At 44.6% G+C, this 25,834-nt stretch overlaps 1 protein-coding gene across 1 annotated transcript in view; it reads right to left on the bottom strand.

Moving 5' to 3' along the window:
- RHOJ (ras homolog family member J) overlaps positions 1–25,081 on the bottom strand; it is a 60,299-nt gene extending 35,218 nt beyond the window's left edge. The window contains exon 1 of the mRNA XM_084208211.1: positions 24,336–25,081. Within this exon, the coding sequence (XP_084064337.1) occupies positions 24,336–24,519 (184 nt within the window). The 5' untranslated portion in view covers positions 24,520–25,081. The remainder of the gene's footprint in view (positions 1–24,335) is intronic.
- Positions 25,082–25,834: the final 753 nt, after the last annotated feature.

Genomic DNA, 25,834 nt, shown 5'->3' with positions numbered 1-25,834 from the left:
CATATTTTTAAGTCAGCTATTTGCCTTGAGCTTTTTGCTGGACAGGGTTTTACAAGGAGTTTTGAGAGGCAGATGAGTGACAGAAGAGCACAAAGCCACCGATTCTCACTGGGAGCTGTATATCAGAAATGAAGTCAGGCTCTTTTGCAACTCCAAAGTTGCTTTATTATTTAAGAAATTGTCTAAATCTTTCTAATTTTCATTTTTTCCTCCTCCAAACATTTTTTCTGTCCTGTTAAGTCCTACCTTGTCACCAGCCATGAGGGCCTGAATTTTGCCCTCAGCTGTTCCTGCAAACCCTCATCTTCAAAACAATTAGACACCAGCTAGGTGAAGGATTAGATCAGCCTTCCATGGAAACACACAGAGGCCCATGAAGTTTGCATGGGCATGTTGCATTATACAGTGATTCCTGGAGTATGAAAAATCATTGAACTGTCTAAAAAAATTTAAGACAATTAATGCTTGTAGACAATTCAATGATTTTAGACAATCATTGAATTGTCTAAAAAATTGTCTAAAATCATTGAATTGTCTAAAAACATTAATTGTCTTAAAATTATGTTTTAAGTGAATCTTGATTTTTTACTCAAATCTTTTTGATGACAAACCAGCAGACATTAAGGTCATAATTTCAGATGTTAGGATCTGGGTTTTGTGTGTGCACCCAAGATATTTTTGTGGCAGAAATAAGAACTGAGAGAACAGAGCTCCTGTAAGGTCTGTGAATTTTAGGTGAGACCACACCACTTCTGTCTTTCTGTCTCTCTGCTGCTAGAAGCTGCCCCAGAAGTTTGTCCTGCCAAGGCAGCTGTTTGTCTGTCTGTCAGTGACAGAGTCTCAGAGCATGTAGGCACTGTGCTCTCAAGAGAAGTCTGCTCCTGAAAGATGTTTTCCCTTCCAGGCTTCTCAACGTCATGCTTCACCACGAGACTTGAAAATCTCACATGGCAGGGAATAGTGGGACAATCTGGTAAGTGCACTCAGGGGCTGAGTAAGCTGTCTTTTTTTGTATTGCTGTGTAAGCTTAAAAATGTAGAGAAACTCCATTGACTCTGCTGCCAAACTTGGTGTTTTTCAGCCTGCTCCTCTGCTGCTGTAGTGACTTTTGTGAAGATGCTCAGAGCCCCCAGTCTGCTGCTTTGGTTATGTTTTCTGTTCTTTGGTATTCCAGCATTTCTGATGTCTCCCTTGGGTAGAAACCCGATGAGCCAATGGAAAAATTGTGTTGATAGCACTGAAAGCTGGAACTGGCTTTTAAGACCCTTTTCCTAATCTGACCTTGACACTGCCTGTAATTCACAGCATATGCAACTAGAAGGATAATAATAGCCCAGGAATGAAGGTTAACTGTCACCCTTAAAAGTGAAATCACCATGCAAAGTGGATACTTGTGCTCACCCCTCTGTACTCCAGTATGCTCAGGTCTTAGAGATCCTTCTTTAGGACAGTAATGATTGTTGGCACAAAAGGTTTAAGAGCTGTCACTTTAAATATGAAAAAAAAATATCATGAGCCATGTCAGATGATTGAAGCTGGTGTTCAAGACCAACCAAACCAGAAGAAAATGGTCATTTGGAGTCCTGTCTAATTAATAAATCACAGGAGCTTCACACTTGATACATGCCCCCTCTGTGGCGGTATGGGAATCAGCTCTCAGAAGCAGCACATGGTGTGATCCAACACCAGATGACAGCTGAAGTTCAGGGCTCTGCTTTGGGCTCTCACATCACCCAGGAGAGCTTGCCCTTGCTCTGAAGGCAAGCTCACAGGCTGCATGTAATGATGAAAAAGGATGATAGCAGCTGAACTTGTTGGCTGGCATACCCTGATGTCTTCAGCCCAGGCACAAGAGATGTTATGTATTTGGACTGAGAAAGTAGGGAAAGGAAGAAGAAAATACTTCAGGAAGGAGCTTTCAGAGGCACTAAGTTCTGCAGAAGCTGAAGACTCATTTTCACTTCAGAAGAGAGGCAGCTCTGGATCATGTGCTGTTCTCAGATGTGTGTGTGCTGCATCTGGAACACAGTGGGGACTCCATCTGCTGAGGTGGGCTCTGCACAGCGTGAAAAGCAGCCAGTGCCTCCCCTGTATGCAACATACTCAGGAGAATGGCTCTGTTGTACCCAGCTTTCCATAGGAAATGAAAGAGCCTGCATTGTCCTTTCCAGGCACAGCCTGAATGCAAATCCATAAATACAGTTAATATGGCTGTCCTGCTTCCACAAGTTTGTTCTTACAGTCTCTACTTCCTAAAATGTTGAGTCCTTAATTGAAATTCCACCTCCAGTGGAACAACCCTTCATCAGCTGTCCCTGGGAAAACAGGGCAATGACAGCAAAAGCATTGTGATGAGCTTTTCTATCCCCTCCTGTGTTTTTTGAAAATTTTCCATTATTTTGGCTAAGAGGTCAGGACTGGTCTGGAAACTAATTTGTGCTTTTGATTCTCTATTATTGAGCAAAACATAACATAATTTAAAACAACTACCAAAATCAGAAACCTGTCCTTGCATAGCTTGTGAAGGGCCTGCTTTAATAATAATTTTTTTCCTATGATCCTGTGTCTCGAGCAGCACTGAGTTACCATATCCATCTGGCCATATATATTCAGATATAAATTGTTTTTCACAGGGAATGTTTGCACATAATTTTACATAGAGAGGTGAAAGTTGTCATAGTTTTCATGTCCCCCTCCCCTCTCTCTCTCTCTCTCTCTTTCTTCCTTGTCTCCTTAGATTTAATTGTTGCTTTTTGTCCTTGTTGCTTTATGAGTAACCTTTAACAAAAAGCTCTCAGCTCACACAACACAGTTCTCCAAAGACAATTATAATATGAATCTTGAAGATATTACATGCAGCTCCATGAGAAGGGATAGGGTAGAAATAGGGTCTCAGGAAACCTCCTGACTGCACATCTACCTGCCAGTCCAAGGCAAGACATTGGAAATAGGAAATGGCAGACAGCAGGGAAATGGAAGATGGCAGATATCTCCCAGAGGTGCTGACAGGTGATTCAGTGTCTAATATTTGCACACATATAAGATCTCATGAATATGTGCTAAATGTGGCAAAACAGAATCTGTCACAGGCTCTACTGTGGATCTGGTTGTCCTTGTGCTCAGTTAATGTCCTTAGGGGAAACTGGTGTTCTAAAATCAATGGGGTTTTGTAGGAACGTGTTTACACACACACGCGCACTCACATTTACATTTAGAAATAATTTCAGATGGACTTTGCAGATTTAAAGCACTCTCTTGGCATCCCATGCCATGATCTGCCTTCAACCCCTTCTCTGACCAGGAGACTCCCTCTCTGTTTGAAGAGATCCACCTCCCCCAGGTTTGACTTTGGTGGAATTGCTCCTGGTTTCCACAGTTTGAGGCAGGCAGTGATATTTTGGAGCTCTGAAATTGATTGGGAGGAGGAGGAGAGAGGAAGAGCACACAAAAGCAGAGGGGGAGGAGGCAGGCAATACATCAGACAATGTGGACTGTTTCCCAGCATCATTTAATGACTGCTTTGAATGGCTGAGAAATTACACTAGAAGTCTTAAAAAGGCAGAATATATGTTTCAATGTATAATTATATGGTTATATTGTAGTCATAAGGATAATTATCACAATTAAAAACACCCCAAATCATTAATCTGTGCTCTGTCTGTTGTGTTTTATTTCTGGATTACAGCTATTTCATGCATCATAAAGTATTATCCACTACAGGAGTTGGAAATTACTTGTTTTATATTGTTGTGGTTTTATTCTGCATCAATCTCTACATGTTGTCAATGTTGTGTATTTCCCAAGAACAATTCGCTGGCAAATGATCCTTCTGAGGACCAAAATATTTCTGACCAAATTCTGATGCACACACAGCCTGCAAATGCTGCCCCAGGTGGCTCAGGCTGTCAGGATCTGACCCAGTCCACAGCATTTCATTCAACAAGTGGCAACCTCTCATCTGATCCATGTGGGCATTTTATGGAGCAAAGTCCTAAATTCCAAGCCTTATAACTTTCACATATGTTCCTGCCACCCACCATGGGCTAGTAATATTCCAGCTCAAAAAGGCACTCTTGGTTTTGCTTGTCTTGTACATGATACAGGAGCATTCTTGTTGATGTGAAATTTGGGAGAACAAAGGCTAACTTGATCCCACCCTTCCAATAGGTTATATGTTTTTTCAACCCTGAAGCAAAATTCTATGTCTGTATGTTTTGGCTTTTAAACTCAATAACCTGCAGGCCTCAAAGACATCAGAAAAGAAATGGAAATCTCATTATGACACAGAAGGTTTAAAACTTTAAACCAGAGGCTATATCAACAGCAAATGGGACACCACAGACGTGCCCTTCTCCTTGGGACTTCCACTGGATTCAGGATGGAGGGATGCTGTGAAGGTTGTTTTACTTTGCCTCTGCACTCTTCAACCATCACAGTGTGTTGATGGTAGAATGGCTTTTTTTGGATATTGCTGTAGATTCTTATTTGACCAGATAAACAGGACAAGAACAGACAGTGTGACTTGAGAAGGTGAAGGTGAGATGCTGGGCCATGTGAATGAGCATCCACCTGCCCACTCTTCCTCTGAACTGTATATCTGCTTTGACTGTGCCACAGGAATTTCACTGGGCAGTTGAATTTTAGTAGAAAACTTTTATTCTAAATTTTGGGCAGTTGAAGGTCATTTAGACTATTCTGTAGGTATGAACTGCATTTAAAAAAAGAGGATCCTTCTGCCCTGAACTTCCTATTCTCCCTTCCTCCCTGCTCCCTCTGGACTTTTACCTTGCTGCTCTGTATTGTTTTTCCACACAGTCCCTGGCTTTGATGCCTGCAATGCTGATTTTTTTTTTCCTTTACACACCTTATTTATAAAACCTTCTATTATTTTTGTGACCTTTTGGGGTGCTTTCCATTCCAAGAGCATTCTTTGCGAGACAGACTTGCTAAAGAGAGGAATAATCCCAACCTGGTCATATGGGACATGTTTTTACACCCTGATAGCCTGTGGTTTTAACCCTGCAGTGTCCTTCCCACGGGTGCTGTGCACAGCTCTGGTTTGCACCCAGGGAGTGTGGAGCTTTCCCAGAGCTGTGTGGGTTGCTGTGTTGATGGGGAAGGCTGTCTCTGGAGGATGCTGCCACCAAAAGCAAAATGCCTCCGTCTGCCATCCGACTATTTTCACTCAGCCAACAGTTTTAAGGTTTATCTGCACATATATCCCCCGAAGGGAGTCTCTGGTATCCTGCACTATTGGTTTCCTAAGGGAAACCCCCCCCCTGCTTGGAGCAGACCCTTTGAGGGATTCACAGCTCCCTGAAGGAATGTGGCCCTGGACCGAAGGCGTCAGGTGCAGCTGATCCCAGGAAAGCTCAGGGCTTACGAGGGTTGGGTGGGCCATGGAGGGGGGAAGGAAGGATTTCTGGCCAGAACCCAAGGCCAGGCAGCTGGAGACTCACAGAGCTGCTCTATCTGCCCTGATTTCTTGGATGTGGAGCAGCCACTGAGGCGTGCAGAGGGCGGTGGGAGGCTGGGCAGGTTAAACACAACCCCACGTATGAAATGGGAATTGCAGCAAGGAATCCTTGATTTTCAGCTGCTGGCTGTACAGGAACCTGTACCCTGCTGGGCTGGGATATACAGGAACCTAAAACATTGTCCATGGTTTCTGTGTGCTCCACACAGGGATGCTGATGCTATTTTCTTCAGAGGCAAGCCCTAGAAAGTGTGGCTGGCTGATGTGGCTTCCAGAGCTCTGCCACTTGGGCTTTGCTTGTCAGAAGTGACAAACACGGCTGGTGCTTAAGGCACTCCCAGAGTAAACACCAGCAACAGCCCCTTCAGTTTTGAGACAGGCAGTTGTATTTAAAAATGCTGCAGTCCTAGTGAGAGAGGCTGTGGGTCAGGGGACTGTTTCCCAGGGTTTGTTTTTAACCCTGTGGATGTTTTTTGGGGACTGCATGTGCTCCTCTGAAGTTTCCAGTGTGGCTGTGCTGGGCCAGTGATGCTGGCTGGTGTCTGAGCCTACGCAGAGGGGACAATGCTGGATTGTACAAATGAAATTGTTCCAAATGAAACTGGTGCTGAACAGCACAGAGGCTTTGCATCATCTGCTAAAATACAGGAATTAAATTATTTTTTGCTTCCACCCCACCGAGAAAATTTAAATCTAAACCTTCAGCCTGTGGAGGTCTTGGGAGGGCCAACCCTGTGTAATTTATGCAAAACAAAAGCAGGAGGATGATCATTCTCACTCCCTGTAGGCTGGCAGACAAAAAGATTTGGATCCCTTTAGCAGGCCCTTATGAGATGCGAGAACAGCATCATTTCATCCGTGCCTGAGTGCTTCAGCACAGTCACAACGCTGAATTGATGGCAAAAGTGTGTGGCAGCAATTACTGCCGTGAGAGTTGCTCTGGAAAGAAACACAAAAAATTAATTTAACTCCTGCACTCGCCACTGTAAGGTAATTTGGACATGCTATATTCCCAGCACAGTTGTAAATTTAATAATAAGCACAGCCAGGGCTGTAGTTGGAGAGGGACTGGATGGTGAAGCTGATCAAAACATGCTCCAGAACACACTGGAGTAAAGTTTACAAAAAGCTGCCTTTTAAATCTTATGCCTACGATCTGTTTCATTCTGGAACAAAATATGGTTCTTCCAGCCTACAATATGGAGTGAGTCATAGTATTGCCATTCTGCTCCCAGCACAATTGGAGCATACCTATGGTATGAAGTGGGAGAAATATTTGGCCCAGAAGAAAGCTCCAGAATGGTTTTTTTTTTCAATGTACTGTCAAGACACGCTTAATAAATGGAGAGTATTCTTTCCGTATTGCGTAATTCCGACTTTCCTCATTCTGGGTTTCTTTCAGCAGAACATGCAAGTGTGTGCTTATCTTTAATGAGTGTCTAAACCCAGATGAGTGTAAACATAATTATGGGAAGGACTTTCCTTGCCATGCGTGGAGGCAAACGTGTAATTACACCTGCACAGGGGCTGAGTGAAGATACGGAGGGAAACTTTTAATGGGAGAAAGCACAAGAGCTTGTTGTGGTCCACAGTCCCTGACTCTGTATTCCTGCTGTTCCCCTCGGGGTCAGCGATCTCCATGTGGGTATGGACTCAGCAATGCTGGGACAAACAGCGTGAAGGGCAGCAAAGGCAGAGCCTGGCTGGAAAGGCTTTGGGGCGCAGGGTGAAATCCCAGTCCTGGCCATGCCAAGAGGAATATTGCCTTCAGCAGAGAGATTGCACCCCCTGTGTGTGAACAGACACTGAAACAGAGAAGAAATCACGATGCAACAGCCAGCTGGGAGCTGTTTTGGCAAAGCAAACAGGGCTTAAACCTCGAGCTCTTCCAGGGGGAAAATAAAGGCAGGAGCAACTTTAGCACGCACGGGGGGGGCAGCGGGGCGGGCTGTGGGTGAGGCTTTGGTCCATGACACAGATGATTTGGCCATGATTCCTGCCCTGCAGCTGTGTGACCCTCCCAAGGCAGTGCCTCCCTCCAAATAAAATGTGAGTATTGACACAAACCTGCTTTTATGCATTGCTGTGCTTATACTAGAGACTGCTTATGGGTTGAGCTTAATGTTTGCTTAATATATCCTACTCCTTGATGTTAAATGCTGTTACTATTAACTGCTGTGATGCCTGCTGCCCCCAGGGCTTTAATGATCAAGATCATCTAAAATAACAGGGGTTCATTTTGTTTTTAAGCTTTCAATAGTGTGCAATGGGTTGCTCAAGTTTAGGCAGAGTATGCATTATTGTGTTGTGCTCATATATGAAGTGTGTTTTTTTACCAAACAGCCCAGAAACCTTTCTTGCTCTTGGTAATGAGAGCTCCCAGAATTGGAGAGCTCATGAACATTTGAACCCTCCAGAGTGTGACATAATAATGGCCAGCTGGTGCCATTTCAGGGGGGAGAGCAATGAGCAAATGGCAAAGATATGAGAATTAAATCTTGTTTATAGCTCACCACTGAGGACCACTAAGAAACTGGTTTGGTTTGGTTTGGTTTTAAGAGGATTTCAAAACAAAGGGTTTTCTCAAAAATCTCTGCCCTCTCAGAGCAGCAACATTCCTCTGTACACTCAGGATCTTTGGACTTTGAGTTAGGAGCAGATTCTCAAATAAAGGATGGATTGACCACTGCTGAGACCCTCTGGAGAAATTAGGATGAGAAAAATATCAGGAAAAGTACCCCTATATATCTCTTCAAACCCATCCCCTTAGCTAAAATGCTAAATTGTTGCTGGTATCTTCATAAGGCAGCCTGGGGTGTCTGAGGGGCTCCCTGGCACTTAACAAACAGATGGTGAAAGTCAGACTCTCCTCAGGTCATATCTACCTGGTCAGTGATGGATTGGGGTCCACAAAACCAGGGCTAAAGTAAGCTGTGGGTGAGTTATGGAAAATTTATATCTTCTTGTAATTACAGGAACACACCAGGGACAAATTAACTCAATCCTATGAATAATTTCATCCTCACAACCTTCTGTTCACTTCGAAATTTCGAGGTGAAACAAGGGCCATATCCTTTTGAACTCAGGACCACATCCCTTAGCCTCTGCTGCCATGCTTGCCTATGTTTGCTCACTCCAAAAAAGCCCTTTTTTTTCACCCAAGGCTATGTGGATGATGGCAAACTGCAGAGGCTTTTTCTAGGAAATATGCTTTCTCTCTTGAACATTTTTCCCTGGAGTTTTTCCCACCCCTGTTCCTCCAGACATATTGATCTCCACAGTCTCACTTCTTCCTGGTATAAGATCTGTTTTCTTTTAAGACAGCTACAAGTCTGGGAAATGCACACCCTGGTGTCCAAGAGGGCAGGGGGAGGTATTTCTAGAAATAGCTGGATGACAAACAAACCACTAGAAGTTCCAGTCTTGGCTACCTTACTATAAACTCAGCCCATAGATTTTTTTTTCTTTCTTTTTCAGAACTGAGGTTTCCCATCTGCCAATGGGTGAATATAAATCCTAGCAGATGTTGAAGAGACATCTGGAGTGTATCCATTGCACTCCCTGTGTCAGTGATCATCTCCCAGTTACTCTGCACTTTTGCTGAGCTAAGGGAATTTGTGGCCATCCCTCCAACTGGGTGACTGCAGAAATGGTGATGTCAAACATCCTCTGCCACAGCTACCAAAGCCTCTGATGCTGAGACTCCTACTGAGCCCTTGTATTTCCATAGCCAAGGGTTTAATGACCACCCAAACAAACCATTTCATAAACTAAAGCAGTGGGTGCTGGGGGTGGCTTCCTGCTGGCCTGCAGGGAAGACCCTGATGGCTGTCACAGGATTCTTGGCCATGGAGGAGCAGGGAAACCTCAGCAGCTCAGGAAGCTGAATGCAGGGATGATTTGAACATCTTAAAAGTCAAAATGAGGGGGGAGGATTTCCCAGGGAACCCCAAATCTCTGTTTCCAAGCTGAATTTGAACGGGATCTCCAGCTCTACAAGGTGGCTCCAAAAACCCTGCCCTAATTTTCCATAAGAGGTAAACATATTTTTTCATCCTCTCACATCTGGCTGTGGCCTGAGGTGTGCAGGCAAGAGAGAAAACTTTTCCAGCCAACTACATATTTTCCTACCCTGGGAAAGGCTCCATTGTACAGTGTGAATGCCAAAGTCCAGTTTCCTTCTGGGCTCTGCACATTTTTTGAAGTTGCTGTTTGTTTTGCCTGATCTGCCCTGACTTTCTGGTTCCTGTTACTGTTCTCTCCTATTGTTGCTGGTGAACTCTGGCCCTTACCAGGATTTTGGTGGGGTTGCTTTTCTCTGAGCAGGTACATGGGAGATTTCCCAGAATTGGAGAAATGGCATCTGAATTCCCCTGCTGATCAACCTCTTATTTCTCTGATTATTCCAAAACATGGAGAGAAATAAAGCTCATTAATGAGCATCTGCAATTAACAGGGATTGAAATAGAGAGGGACATTAGAACTGTTGTCTTTGCTTAGCAAGAGGCGTCTGTGAAATTATTTGGGGGAAAGTTTTCTGAAATGGAAACTATAGTTACTTCTCTAATTGTTCATACAAATTAATACAACAAAGAATTAAATTTGGGGGAAAAAAATCCTCAAACATATGGCTTGTTTGTAATCTAATTCTTTGACAAAAATAAAGCACAGAATTATTAGTATATGAACATTATCCTGCATGCTCTGTAAATATATAAGGAGAAAATTGATACTTTATTCTTGAGAAATTATCTACTGTGTGTCTGTACCTTTATTGTGATTCCTTGGGAGCTTAGAATTTTGCACAGAATTGCATTAATTAAAATACCTGCTTCTTTTTTTTATTTTACTCATCTATTGTCTTTTTATCATATGTCATACATTCCTTCCCCTCAAGGGTTTCCTGATTCAGATTTGCTTGGCCCCAGCTCTGTGAGCCTTCCAAAACCAGATGCACCAAAATCTTGTGTGAGCACAGCCAGCCTTGTAAAAGATTGCCTAAAATCTATTACTTCTTCCTTTTACTATCTGAAAATGTATTTACCACAATTTCTTCACGCTGAAGATCATCAGACTAAAAGCCATTTATTATGGCAACAGGCATAAATATTTACAACTAATAGAGGCTATATCTAATTTTAGGCACCCACACCCACCACCCTGACTGGGAAAGGAAACCAGCCTCTTTCAGGTTATGCTTCCAGCTCTTCTGAGGAAGAAAATCCATCAGGCACCGTCAGTAGTGACTTCTCTCTCCTTCTGTTGACTCTGTTTTATTTCTTGCCTGACAGCTCACAGCAGGAACACATTCAAGAGAGTTGCCCACATAGGAAATCTGAAGTTCAGTGGTCCTCAGACACCCCAAATGAACTTCCTTAGGTCAGATGTAATTCATACTTATGACAGGATTTTGAGCCCTCCCTGGAGAAGCTCCTGGGAAGGACTGACTGTTTTAGCTCCAGGCTTATGGAATGAATCCCTCCGATCAAACAGCAGTGCCTTGGCTTGTTAACATGACAGACAACAGAAATGCAGATATAGGGGAGGGATGCTGGAGGTTATGTGACAGAAATGGGGATAGAGGTTGAATTTCAATTGAACAGATTGCACAGGACCCAGTTCCCCTAACTAGAATGGTGCTCTTCCTAAGGGAATGCAGAATGAGCTCCCAGTCAGGTCCTTTATATTTCCTCCATAGCTCACAAACAGCATTTCTGGGATGTGGGCACAGACACCTCCCTCCATGTCCACTGGGCAGCACAGCTGAGTCCTTGTTCCAGTGTCACTGACTTTGGGGGCCCCTCACTGGAGCAAGATTGTGTCTGGCAGAGGGAAGATGTCCCTTGAAAACCTTTGAGAGTGTTTGGGGTAGCTTCCTTCTTCTGGGAATCAAACATATATCATCTTATAGATCAGAAATATGGATTTATTGGACATTTAAGTGATGACAGAAGTCATCAAAAGAGAAGAGGAAAAAACCCCTCTGCAGTAGCCTGTACCAGAGAGAGTGAAGACAGAATGAGCAACACTCACCTCTAAGACTGTTTTCCCTTCTCCTGAGCACTTGCCTGGTTGTGCCATCAGGTTTGCCAAGGCTTGTGAGGATTGCCAACCTCTCCCTGCAGCTCTTCACGTTGAGAGAGCCCAAAACCACACCTAAACTCATGTTATTTGAAGCACTTTCCTTGGAATTTTTTGTCTTTGCTGCACAAACATTTCACTTAGGGGAAGCCTGCCCTTGGTTAATAATGATTGCAATACAGCAATGGGAAAAAGGATAATAACAACAGCTAAGTAGAACCGGCCAGGGGATGATAATTCAGCTTTGCGACAACTTCTGAGGTTTTACAATTTGTTTTCATTTTACAATGGAATGAAAACAAAACCTTCAGATATTATGTTTTCAATTTGGGCCTTTTTTGCTGCACTGTCAGAAATAACCAGAGGGCCCTGGACCTCAAGAATTTGTCCTCTCAAGTATTTAAAAAATGCTTCAACTTTCGTGAATCAGCATTTTCTCTTGGTGGGACAGTTCATGAAAAATGCTCTGGCCAGAACTTTTGCTAACCCCAAAAGTTTAAAACTATGAGTCACATCCCCCAAAACCTAGTTGTTACAAATCACTTGTTTTGTGATTTATGGACATCTTCTGGACTGTCTGATCTTAAACATACCTTTACCCCCCATCCTCCAAGGATGTACATTTCTTTCCCACACTTCTCCACTTCTTCTCTCCTATTTACTCGGTCATTTTTTTGGTTCTCATGCTAGTTCCTTGGCTAGTTTGACCTTCTCTAACTTAGTATCTCTGACTGAGATAATATTTTCATGGAATTCTGTGGCAAGGCTTTGCCAGGAAGGAGGTGGCTGCTGGAATGGATAGTGGTCACCGTGGGGTGGTCCCACCACCATCCCACAAAGCCCTGCCTGGCTGCTGGCTGGGTCTCACTCATCTCAGATGACATTTTCCATGGGACAGAGCTGACATCTGTCAGGAGGAAGCACATCTGCTCTCATGCCCTTGGCCCTGGCCAGCTTGGCAGCACGGGAGGGAATCAGAAGAGACACCCGGTACCAATTATCACCCGGGGCAGCCGCTCTGTGTGCGATGTCTGTGGTTTGGTTTTGGACCCAGCTGCCTCAGAGGTGGCTCTGCAGGATCCACAGCTGGTTCTGGCCAGCTCCACGGCCTGTGCTGTACCCAGGAAAGCTTTGGGAAGACAATCTGTCTTTTTCTTTAACATTTCAGGTGGAAAGACCCTGCTCATGAGGAAAAAAAGCAGCATGGAAAAGAAATAGCAAGAAAAGGAAATGTGGCTATTCATTCTGAAAGCTGGAGGAAGCAGCAGAAAGGAAATCAGGACCTGGAAAGACTACATGTGATGGAAAGTACAAGGTGCTTTCTAGTCAGGAGGTTTTTGTAAGAGTTGTCTCATGCACCTCACCAAGACACACTGTGAATGCATTTGGCCAGGGATGAGGCTCCCCTGTGTCCTCAGGATTTTCCACCCTGTTGGGCATAGTCTCAAAATACTGTTCTCCTTGCAAAATCGTTGCAGGACTTGCATTATTATTTTTCTTTTCCTAATCTCTCCCGTTCATGCATTTAAATAGAAGGCAGGGGGAGAGAAACCCAGTTGGGAGCACCATATGGAGAGAACACAAGTTATTGCTGTTCCCCCATTATCTTGGCACAGATTTCCTTTGTCAAACATTACTTCAGATTTGGGACCTCATTTTTGTATTCACACTCCCTGTTGCTTCTTCCTTCCTTGGAAGCATTAGGAGGGACTTATGGTATTGCTACAAGGAGCTCTTTACAGGAAAGGAAGCAAATTGGGCAATGTGATTCAAATAATGGAAGAATGAATTATTTCACCATTTTAGCAGCTTCCCATGAGGGACACTTGAGGGAGAAAATGCACTTAACACTCTAAAGTATTAAAATAAAAGAACCACAGCAACCTCACCCCACTGGACTTGAACCAAACCAAATGGTTTAGGTAAATGCCCAGCAGATCCTCAAGTGGCACAATCTGTGAGAGGCTATTTCTATGCATGGCAAGGAAAATTCTCCATATTAATGATATCATGAACTGGCTCAGCTAATTTGGACTTCATCCATAAGGCCTGGTTTCTGGCAGATTAACTGAATTTTTTTTGACTATGAACTCCTCTTTTAATGTTGAGATTGATCCTGTTTTCATGGCTGATATTCCTGGAAAATATTTTCTTAAAGCTGTACTTCACATATTTTTTTTTTTTAAATGAGAGGTGTTGCTCCCTTGTATTCCTGGAAGAGGCTTAAAATATCCTGAGCAGTAACTAGAAGGCAGTGAGAGGAAGGGAACTGTGCTGGATTTTTGCAATTCACTGGTTACATTACTGGCTACCCAGAACAAAGCAGAGCTGTGCTGTGGAGATAAAGGGTCTTTCTAGGAGCTTAAATCATAGCATCCCAATGGCCTCCTAGAAGTTCTTCATGGTTTTGCTGAAAATTTTGATGGCAAGTTTTCAATGAGCAAAAATGGGCTCAAACTAGACAGAAACTACAAGCAATTCTACAGGCTCCTTTGTGTTCTTGATACAGCTGAAAAGGTTTGTGAGTAGCTATAACTAAACAAAAATAAAGATGCAGTTTCAAAACAGCTCTCTAGAGCTATTTTGTGATTTATATGCAGGTATACCACGAGCCCTCAGGGAAGTTTGTGTGCCCATGAGGAGCCATTTGGGAAGCAGGATCATGCAGCCCAAACCCAGCTGGAATGGACAACATGAGGTCCTGGGCATTACTGCCTCAAGCCATTGCTTGATACAGACAGCATAAAATAGATGGTCTCAGGAGGCATTTTCAGTGTGAGTTTGTGCCAGAGCTGAGATTCCCTTGTGGAAATGCCTCATCTTCCAAATAAAAATCAAATCTCTGCATTTCTGCTGCTCGTGGACAGAGACTTCAGCAACTGGGCTCCCAAAATTAGACATAGATGTTGACTTTACACCCAGTTATGGGAGAAAGCCAGGTCTGAAATGGAGCTGGGGGCATTGCTCAGAAACCATGTGTGTCCTGGGTGGGGAGGGTCTGGCCTGTGAGGACACAGCCCCTGGATGGCTGCCAGCTCTGAAGACGGAGCATGAGACAGTTTGTGAACTTAAAACACATTTTCCAACCTTATGGGATTTCCCTTTAAGTCTGTTCTCAGCAAAGCAGCGTATTATTGCAAATAGATTCTCTTTTGGTCCCATCTCCCAGGGGATAGAAATTAATGCTATGTTTGAACATGTATGCTTTCCCACTCATTGCTGAAGCTGTGCTTTTCCTTAAAGTCTGCAGAGAGCTGAGCATGAGCAGATCCTGTTAATGCCATTACTTCAAAGTTGGAGCTGGAGTCAGGGCCAGAGAGCCTTTAGTGAGAGACGTGGCCTCTGTCAGCAGGCTTGGAGAGCAGTTTCAGTGAGTCATCTCAGCCATCCTCCTGCACTGTGGCAGGACCTTTCTGTCCAGCCCCTCTGCACAGCCCTCTTTAACTCTTTCAGGTGCCTAAGTGCTGGCTCCTGTGCTCACCCCTGGGACTGCTGGTTCCCTGAGACACTTGCACACTGTGCTGAACCAGGAGTGAGGATGCTGGTGCAGCACCGTGCTGCCTTTCCCTTCTTGCTCTACTGCCATCACCCTCCTGACTGTGCCTCCCGTGCCACTGTGCTTGGGAATATTTTCACAGCTGTCCATCTCCTTCCTCTGGGAGTTTTTTCTCTTTTTTTTTTAGCCCCCAGTATTTCTCCTGTCAGGGAAAGTTTTTTTCCAGCCTTTTCTTCCCCTGAGGGAGGTTGGTGTATTTGTGGATTCATTGCTGTGCCAGTTCCCGAGGTAAAAAGGCAACCCTGGGGCAGCCCCAGTGCTGGCCTTGCTGCTCCATGGGACACACACTGAATGTGGAGAGCTGTGCTAGCTGAAATAACAGCCTGCCTTGCTCCTCCAGGCCTTCCCTGGGCCCCAAACACCACTTTGGATATGAGGACTAGCTGGGGGACAACAACTCCCAGCAAGCGACTGTGTCCCCCAGGACCCTTCCAAGAGGGTTTTGATCTTGGCCTTAAATCTATGAAGGAGGGAGACCTCTCACTTTGAATGCAAATGATGCTAGATATTAAATAAGGTAAATCAACTTTTTTTGGTAATCTTTTGATTATTAGACATTATTTTCCCCAGATATTATCTGGGCAGAAAAGGGAGATGAGTTCTAGTTCAATAAACCTGTTTAGAATTCATTCATTCACTCCCCCTTGGCATAAAACATTGGGTGACAATTCAAGACTTTCACTCTTTAGTAACATATTCCCTGATTTAGGTGGAAGACCCACACTTGAGGTGCAAGGACAATAGAAGTGGAGAATAGCAAATGGTCGCTCTTAAAAGTAGATGAGAAATAGAATTTTATTTTTTTTTATTGCAAAGATAAATAATAATTTGACAGGAGATGTCATTACTGTTTAATGACTTTGTCTGAACAGAACAATTGAAGGAAATGTGTTTGCTCTTCCTCATCCCTTGCCACTTCCATGATGTCATTAGGTCTGGCCATAACAACTGGAAATTCAGAACATAGGAAAGGCACTGCCTGCATGGCAAAATCTACTCAGTGATGCAGAGTAGCTATGATGTGCATCACCAGTGCAGACATCAAAGTATCAAGTTTATCAAGAGAGCAGAAAATGAGAAGCAAGTTTTAGCAGAGGTATTTGGCATTGACTTGATCATTGCAAAAATGACTTGGTGATAAAACTGCCACATCTGGCGGTGTTGGAGTCTTAATGTAGAGGAATTTGGTTTCTTAGACTTCTTTGCTGAATTTTTTGTTTTTCTTTCCTACATGTGGAGCATCTTCTGCCATGAAGGATCTGCTTGGCTGCCTGGTCTGGCACCACCCATGAAGTGGCTTTGTCCCCTCATGTGGGTTGCTTGGCCACGTGTACTGATTCAGTTATTGATTTTGAGATAGTGGATTTGATTAAGTTCAAGCTGTAGAGATTGTCCTTCAAGGGCCAGAGGCCACAGTTTCAGGTTTGGTCTTCTCAGCTGATGTCACCTCCTGCAATGCTAGGCAGATGACAAGGGGAGGGAAAGACTAAGCCTGACTGTCTTGGAGTAGTGGAGAAGAAAAGGGTCATTTTTAAAAATCCCTTCATGTCTCTTTGCAGCAGTCCATTGCTGGGTAAGCAAAATTCCAAAATCTCTTTGCCTATCCATAAATCAGAAGAATCACACCAAAAAGTTCTTTTCTAAAGCCCTGGGCACAAGTTGCTAGGTGGGGCCAAACTCACAGCCTGGAATCATCATCTCTGGTATAGTAGTGGGCAACTTTAACATAATTTGCCATTCACCAGGCCAAATTTAGGTCTTGTCCTGAACTCTAAACTAAGGTTGTGCCAGCTCATTTCCTGCAGAAGTCTTTTTCATTAGCTTGTGATAGCACTCAATCTCCCCAATGCATGGTTCAACCCCTTTTTTTTGCACACCTTGTTAAAATTCTGTCCTCAAGAACTTTTATAAAGAGATAAGTTCCCTGGGTTAATCACATACCATGCGAAGAAATATTTCTTTTCAAGCTATTTGACTTTTCCTTCCTTCCAATCCATTCCCTCAGGCCTGTGGCTGACCTTAGGAAAAATCCCATCATTCTACATCCAAACCACCAACACTCATTCAAATGGTCTAACTCCTTGTTTAGTATTCTTTGTGACTCCTCCTGCCCTTCAAGCACCACATATCTAATACAAAAGAGTAGAGAGTGGGGCTCAGGTGGAATTTAGGCTGGATAAATCTGGATAAAGCAACATGGCTGCTCCATCTACTCCTCTAATTCCTGGCCCTATCCTTTGTGATGTGTGCTGTAGTGTCCTTACTCTCTACACCCAGTTTTCAGACTGCCAATGTCATTCACAGTGCAGGGTTGTCCCCACTGTGCTTGGAGCACAAGGACATCCCCTGGATGCTGACATGGCTGGAGAAATCCCTGCTCTGTGCTGGGCTGCTGCAGCTCCGGGGCTGCCAGCTGAGTCCTGGCTCCTGGAGGGTGTGGGAATGGAGCAGAGCTCTCCTGGGCCACTCTGGAGCATAAATTCAAGGTACAACCAAACCAGAAGTGGCAGCAGGACTGAGAGAAGCTGCACAACACAGCCAGAGGCAAAGGTAAGGAGCAGCTGGGCTGCTGCAGGGTCATCCCCATTCTCAGCTGTAGGGACAGGGGACAGTGGGGACTTTGCCACCACAGTGCTCAGAGCACTGCTGCAGAAACCATCTGCCCTGAGAAACAGAAACCCAAAGCACACACCTCTGTCTCCATGGGCTTCAAGTGGACTGTGCAGCCCCAGGACAATACAGGGATGTGTGTGAGGAAGAGATAGCAGCGATAGTTATCTCGGGTCTTTGCACACTGACAGCACCTTCAGAAGGAAAAGGCCCTAAAAAGCTTGGGGGTGTTTGTGGAGCCTCCCAAATGAGTGTGAATCACAACTGTGGTGATTCAGGCAAAAGGCATCTTTTCGGTAAAAGGACTGTTCAGGCTTCCTGGATGTGAAAAACCTGAGGATCACTACATCACCTCTGACTTGTATGACTCAGAACAGAATTGAACCTTCTTTTGGGAGGCTGAGAATTAGTGGTTCTGTGAAATTCATCTTCCAAAAATCCAGCCATGGAAACATTTGAATTGCACTGGTGTGTTTGTTGTGTCCTCATACCGTAATTGTTTTATTGAGATCCCTGGTCTGTTCTGGATGACAGCAGCAAGATTGGCAGAGAATTCTTTTGAGCTCCTGAGAGGCAAAATGAACATATCTGTTCAGTGGCTGCCAGTTTAAAGAGCCAGCTCTTAAAAGAATCAATGCTTCCTTGTCTCAAGGCTAAAGTTCAAATCTGTGTGATCAAAATTGGATGAACATTAAAAGGGAAAAAAAACACCCACTGCACATATCCATGCAAATAAACATCACAGCTCTCTTTCAGTGCTATTTATATCTATTGGAGTTTAATGACCCCAAACATTGTATGAAGAGTTTCTCTAATGTGCTACCAAGACTGTTTATAGGAGACAACTGTCTCAAGAATGTGGCAGTGTGAAGACTCCCACGGCAGCACCCGTGCAGAAATTGCAGATCTGCTGGGGCAGTCTTTTCCTGTCAGAGCTTCAACAGGGAAAAAAAAGTGATGATCTTTGGGTTATCACTTACACACCCTGGCAAGCAGGGATGGGGTGAATGCAGTGGGCATCAGCAATCAATTCAAAATGGCTAGCACACCAAAAGTCTGGACTGATGTGCTCTTGTGCCTGTGGCTGGAGAAATCTGGGATGTCAGGGCTCCCCTTGGGTTTCTGCCATGTCTTGGCTGGTGTTCCCTGCTCCTTGGGAGAGGCTGCAAGGCAGAACAGCTGCCTGGTGCTTTGGCTTGTATCTCCTGGGTGCTCCTGCCTGCCCCAGGACAGAGGGCAACCAGCCATGGGCAGCCCCAGGATCACTGACAGCCCACTTCCAATTCCTTTCCTCCATGGGAGGACATGAGGAACGGGGATTTGGGTCACTGCTGTGACATACAGACAGGATATAACAGATCTGTGGATTTGCACAGGTACAAGCTGGGCAAGAGCACTCATACTGCTTCCATGCTGCTATAAATGCCAGAGCAGGAGACTCCCTTCTTGCACAGCCTGTCTGGCCACAAGGTTGGGATCACTGCTCTGTGAGACTGGTGATGCTCCAGCTCACTTCAGCGCAAAGTCAGACAGATTGCATTGAATCATCACTGAAGAACAAAAAAGTGTGTCTCCTGACAGTAAGTAATGTCTCTCTTCCTCTATATTGCTTTTAATTTACAGAGCCCCAGCCAGGGCTGAGCTATTCTGTATGCTATTAATTAGCTGATCACATGCCAATGCTAATTTTTTTCAAATGGGTTCACTATTTATAACGTTCACCAGTTTGTGCCGACACATGAGGGGAGGAGGGACATATTTACACCATCTACTTCTTGCAGATGCTTTGCAGCTCTCCCTTGGAGGGATTGACCTCTCTCATTTATCAAAGATGCAACTTTGGCTCCTAAAGCTGTTTGTATGGTATTCATCTCTGTATTATGCCTGAACTAGAGCTGAGTTGAAGACTCACAACCCTCTTTTCTCAGACTTCAGCCATCTCATGTGTCCAATCACCCCTGTCTGCTGCATGCCATTGTTACTGCTCTTTAAACATGGAGAGGTTTTATTTTTTAACTTGCAAGAAATGCACTTCTGTAATGGAATGGAATAGTTTCAGATGGATGGGGCCTACAGTGGTCATTTAGTCCTGCTTGACCATTTCAGGGCTGACCAAAACTCACAGCACATAATTAAGGGCATTACACAAATGCCTATTAAACACTGACAGCCCTGGGGCATTGATCACCTCTCCAGGAAGTCTGAATATAAATTTTAGGGAAAATAAATTTCATGCTAAAAATTGCAATGCTTTTAGGCTTCATGAATATAAAATGGGATGCTCAGTGGCTTCCTAAGTAACAACACACATCTTTCTGATGTACTTAACAGAGCAAGCCAGCTACCTTTGGTACTATTAAACCAACTTTGCTACTTGTTGAATTGAGTTTTTTTGTTGGTCCAACCTCAGCCCTAAATAAACATTTGTAACCTCACATAGCTAGGCACAATACAAGTCACCCTGGCTGAGAGACCTTTGCTCACGGAAAACCAGCATTTGATGTTCAAAAGACAGAGTGGAACCAGCATGTTGAAGCCTCTACTCACTATCCAAACAGCCCCTATTGTTTCAGTTATTGCCAGCAATATCCTGTTTGTCACTGGGATAGCGCTTTGGTGAGCCTGCCCTGGAAAAGCCGCTTGCCTTGTGGCTAAACACTTCCAGCGCGGGACTTGGAAATTCACCAAAGCAAGGAAACCTACTCAGGGCTCTGGCCTCCAGCAAAACCTCTTCAAAATGCCTTGAGAAATAATCAGACACATAAAATTCCATGCATCCAATGAAAGAAACCATTTTCATATCCAAGTAACAAATTTGCCCTCCCCATCCGTCTGGCATTGCTCTGATCCTACTCTACACCCGTCACATCCCAACACTGGCAACAGGCCCTGAAGAAATTTTGTTTTGTGGACTGTGGGTGAAATCTGAGGCAGGATATTACACCAGTGTGGAGCTAATAACTGCTCTGGACTTTTGTACAGTGCAGCTGCACACGTGGTGAGCCACCAAGAGCTTTTCGTGCCAGGCACTGCTGTGTCCGAGCTGTAAATGCTGTGTGAGTTATCTGCAGGAATATCTGCTCCTTCCCTGCAGGAATACCTGCTCCTTCCCTGGGTGAGTTCTGTGCAGGAATATCTGCTCCTTCCCTACAGGAATGTCTGCCTCTTCCCTGGGTGAGTTATCTGCAGGAATACCTGCTCCTTCCCTGGGTCAGTTATCTTCAGGAATATCTGCTCCTTCCCTGGGTCAGTTATCTTCAGGAATATCTGCTCCTTCCCTGGGTCAGTTATCTTCAGGAATATCTGCTCCTTCCCTGGGTGAGTTATCTGCAGGAATACCTGCTCCTTCCCTGGGTGAGTTATCTGCAGGAATACCTGCTCCTTCCCTGCAGGAATACCTGCTCCTTCCCTGGGTGACACTCAGCTCCTGCTTTTGTTTTCTTAGATGCAGGTTGGGCCCAACTTTTTTAAAGTGGTTTCCAGGTCTTTCATGTGAAAGGCACTGAATAAGCACCGTGCAGATCTAACAGTGCAGGAACTCAGCTCTTTGCTTGCCCTGACCACTCCTGTTGCTAAGTCCACGTGTTTCAGCAGCAGGAGCTGAGGAGATGAGATGCAGCAGGGCAAGTGCACAGAGCTGGTGCTTCAGGGCCATGAACAGTTAAGGCTTGGCCACGGCACTGGTGCAGCTGGAGCTTTTCCCAAAGCTGGGCTGGAGAGCATCACTGTCTCCCCCGAGTTGCTGGAGTCGTGGCAGTGAGAAACTGCTCTGAGATCACCACTGGAATCGTTGGGTTTTAATGCTTCCCCTCCCCACCCCCTGCATTTTCCATTAGGAGGAAGCAAATTGGTAAATGCCCCAGGAGTCACAAGCAGGCTGTGACCTGGTGGGGCAAGAGGAAGCCCTCGCTAACACACCGCTGTTGGAAACAGCACCTGGGTGGAAAACCTTCCATGGAAAGTGAAGCTTTGCAAAAATCTGCAGAAATTAATTGCTTGTGAGCATTTCCAGCACAGAAACAAACCACTGAATCTGATGTTTTCAGCTTGCTTGGGAAAATTGAAATTGTTTCAGCAGTGACAAGGACGGGGTAGAGAAACCATTTTCATGGGGTAAATTCAAATGTGATTTTCCAGATCCTCCTACACCCTTCAGGATCTGTCCATGTGTGCAGCTTTCCCATGTGCTGTGCTGCCTGTGCTGCCACCATGCCCATGGTACCTCTGTGACCATGGCACTGCTGTCCCACCTCTCCTCTTCACCGTGGGCTGCCATGCACATGGATGTGGAAAATCCAATGGAAGATCCTAAAAACTGTAAGCTCAAGGGCAAAGTTGCCCCAAGTGAGTTCTTTGCTCAGTCAATACCCACAGTATTTTAAATAGGCTGTGGTATATTTTATGCCATGTAATATTTTTATGAGTGGGAATTTTCCCAGCATTCTGCTCGAGAAGTAATTCCTGCTGCTCGACTCTGTGTGCAATTTTGTAGTGAAATCAGTTTAATAAATGATGGCATTCCTCAAAAAACTGAAATTCCATTTGTGATCAATGCTAGTTTTGACCACCCCCACTGGACAGAGATTATCTCAGAACAGCAAGTTAATAAACAGAGCTATTTTTCCCCCTTATCTTTATGAGTTTTCTCACTGAAAATACTTTTATGTTTATGTGCTGTAGTACTTAAGAAGGCAGATAAAAATAGCTGGAGATACTTTAGAGGGTAAGTCTTCAAATCCTGAAAATGAGGCTTGATTTAAAAGTGCCTTCATACTTTTTTTACCCCAAGGAAATCAGGATGATGCTGCTTCATCTTCCCATCCTTCCCTCAGCCCTTGTATCCCTCAGTAACTTTTGAGCCCAGGGGCAATTTCCAACACTTCTGACAGAGCAAAGGGAATCAAAGCAGGTCCCTGCTGGTCACCTGTGGCTGGTTAGGGAGGAGAAACTCAGAGTGGTGCTCCCACCAAGTGCCAGCCTGCCTGGCTGGCATCACTGCCCTTGTGTGTGCACAGACCCCATGCACACCTGTGTGCCCCCAGGCTCACACCAAAACCACCAAGATTGATGCCCACATGGTCTGGCACCAGCTCTTGGATGGCTTTTCCATAGGCAGAGGCATTTGCAGGGCATGGAGGAGAGTGGGAGAAGGGCAGTGGGTGCTGGGATGAGCATTTTGTAAGGGGTGAGCAGATCTGAAGTCATCCCAGGAAAGTTGGTGCTGTTGCAGTATAAGGCAGCCCTTAGGGATTTTGGCTCATGGAAGCACATGTTTCCAACAGGCAATATGTTAAGTTTAATATATGCTGTATATCTTGTCTGTGGAAATGTTTTTTTCTAAAGGGATCACTCAGCCTATCTGGTGGGAAGGGCAGAGAAAAGAGCTTGCATTAGAAGTGACGCTGCCCACTCTTGTGGAGGAAAAGGTCTTCACATTTCCACGGATCAGATTCTGCAATTACACAGCTTTCTTGTTTGGCCAGTTCATCTGCTGAACCTGACATGGAGCCAGAATGCAAACAGGGATTTTTCCCATTACAGAATACCAAATCTATGATAAGCCACGCCATGAAAATTCAGTTTTTAAGGAGGTGGAGAGAGAATGAGGGAAACTCCAACTGCTGCTGCAAGATAAGCAATGAGTTTTGCAGTGCTTCTAGAATCTGTGGCTGGGATCTCATTAAAAACCCCCATAAGCCAAAGGAGCACTGTGAGAAGAAAAACAGCAGAATTTGGGATAGTAAAATTTAAGCAGATGTTTGAACACCAGTTTTAGCCTATGGAACATCTGTGTGATAGCTTTGGACACAGCTGGACAAAGTCAGTAATTGCTGCAGGAAGAGGCCTGTGAATATTGCACTTAATCTGTGGGTCTGTTCTGAACAGCAATGCAGTGAATATCACTGGTGATCTTGATTATGTTTGTGCTTTTTTCTTATACTACAAATTCCCCTGCTATGAAGGATTCAAATCAATCACCTTGTCTGCTTTTCACTACCAACAAGTTGTAGCATTAAAATCTATTTATAGATGGAGTAACAAACATCTCTGGGAGGAGAGTTATATACTGACAGCTTGGAAAGAGACTGTGCTGGTTTTCTCAAAGATCACTCCTTAAATAGGATATATTCTCAAAGATTATTCTTTACATAGGATATAGATATTGTAATTTATGCATCATTTGCCAAGAGGGACAAGATTGTGATGGCATACATATATATATATCCACACACACATATAGAGTCTTCCTAACTGCAAACTGCAAAGCTCAGAACTTCAAAAACTAACCAAGAATACAAAGTGATAGAGGCTGAATTGCATTTGTCGTCCCAAAACACAGTGGATTTAACTGCATCCCTAACGCTTCTTATTCGCCAAAAACAAGACAAAAATCAGAAGCAAACAAATAAGTTCTCTGAATAAATCCTGCATTGTCCCAATTTTATGAGCTGCCATCTAAGCTGCCTGGCAACCATCCAGGCCTGAATGACATTCCTGGACAAGAAGTAACCCATGCATCCCTTTTGAACTCTCCTCTCCTCAAGCTGCCTTCACCTCCCACCTGGCTGTCCCGCAGCTCCCGGTTAAATTTCTTTTAAAGCACTTTCTTACCTGCATAGTGGTCAAACACAGTGGGGACATACTCCTCTGGGAAGGCATCATTGGCATAGCTCATCAGCAAACAGGTTTTCCCAACGGCACCATCCCCAACCACCACACATTTCAGCATCTTCTTGGTGCTGGTGTTGCTCCTGCTCCCGTCAGCGCAGTTGTCATTTTCCTCCTTGCAGTTCATTCTTGCTGCTGCCGCTGCTCTTGCTGCTCCCAGGACTTCCAAGTGCACATGAAGGAAAAATGAAGTGCGATTGTATTGACTTTTCCTGAGTTTGGAGAAGGAGGGAGGGGGTGGGGGGGGGGGGGGGGAGAGCAGCAAATCTCAAACTCAGGAAATCATACTAATGTTTCCAGGCTGTCACAGCCGCTTCTAACAGTTACCAGATCAGTCAAGAGGATCATCGAGGTGAATAAATTAAACACACAGAGAGAGGAATAGCATTAAAAAAAAAAGAGTGATCTGTCCTTTCTCGTTTGTCCCAGTCAGGAAATCCTCATCCTGCCCGGCCGTTCCCAGCTTTTATTGCGACTTCAGAAAATATCAGCAGCCCGCGGCTCCGATCCGCGTCTCCCTTCCTCCAGCCTGGCCGCAGGAACCAGGGATTCCTGTTAAATCCACTCCATTTTCCATTTCATTTCTACATGGAGGAGAGTCTGGAGGTTTTTAATGGAGTTTTTCCTTTCTTTCTCCAGCTTGCTGTGTGTCAGGAAATCATGGGTTTCCTGCTGAATTCCATATTAGGATCAGTGGGCTTGTGAAGGGCTGCAAACAATGGGAGCTCTGTGTGTATTTGTACTTTGGAGGAACTCTGCCAGGACATGGAGAAAGGAAAACACTAGAGGTCCCCCTGCAGAATGAAGTTTTTTAGGCTCTCTGCTCCATCCAGCTGCTCTCCGGGCTGCCGGCCCTGGCGGGGAGGATTTGGGAGAGTTGGGAATACGGGAGTGCTGGAGATGCTGTGAGCTCTGCCCCTGTCCCAGGGATTCCTGCTGATCCCAGGCACGACCTGCTCTCTTCTCAAATAGGAATCTTCTCCCATTTGGGAAAGGGGAAGGGGGAGGTGGAGAAGCAGAGAGGAGGTATAGTGGCTAGATAATGTCAATTTTCTGTCTCTGTAGCTCTTTAAAGTGTTTGTTATAAAGAATAAGTAACTGATTTTTCAATTCACGCACTCAGAAAGTTTCTCTTGCCTTTTCCCTACCCCCTCTCCTCCAGAAAAGACAGATTTACCCCTCCTGATTTAAAGATGTAAACACAGACAGAGAGAATGAAGTGGAATTAAGAGTTAGAGAAATTAAAAAATCAAACAAACAAACAACCCCCTGTATAGCAATCTGTGGAAAACCAGCTTCGAACTACATGATTCCTGCCCCCTCCTCTGGTGCTTCACGTGCCTCCTAAGTCTTCTCCCCATTTGAATTCACAACAATCTACATCTACACGAAGGGCAAAACTTCCCTCTCCTTGCACAGGAAAGATTTTGCAATTTCCAGCA

This window comes from Fringilla coelebs, assembly GCF_963513975.1.
Source record: "Fringilla coelebs genome assembly, chromosome: 6".
Taxonomy (NCBI): Eukaryota; Metazoa; Chordata; class Aves; order Passeriformes; family Fringillidae; genus Fringilla; species Fringilla coelebs.
The sequence above is the reverse complement of the archived record's forward strand: the minus strand, read 5'-3'. Positions and strand labels throughout refer to the sequence as shown.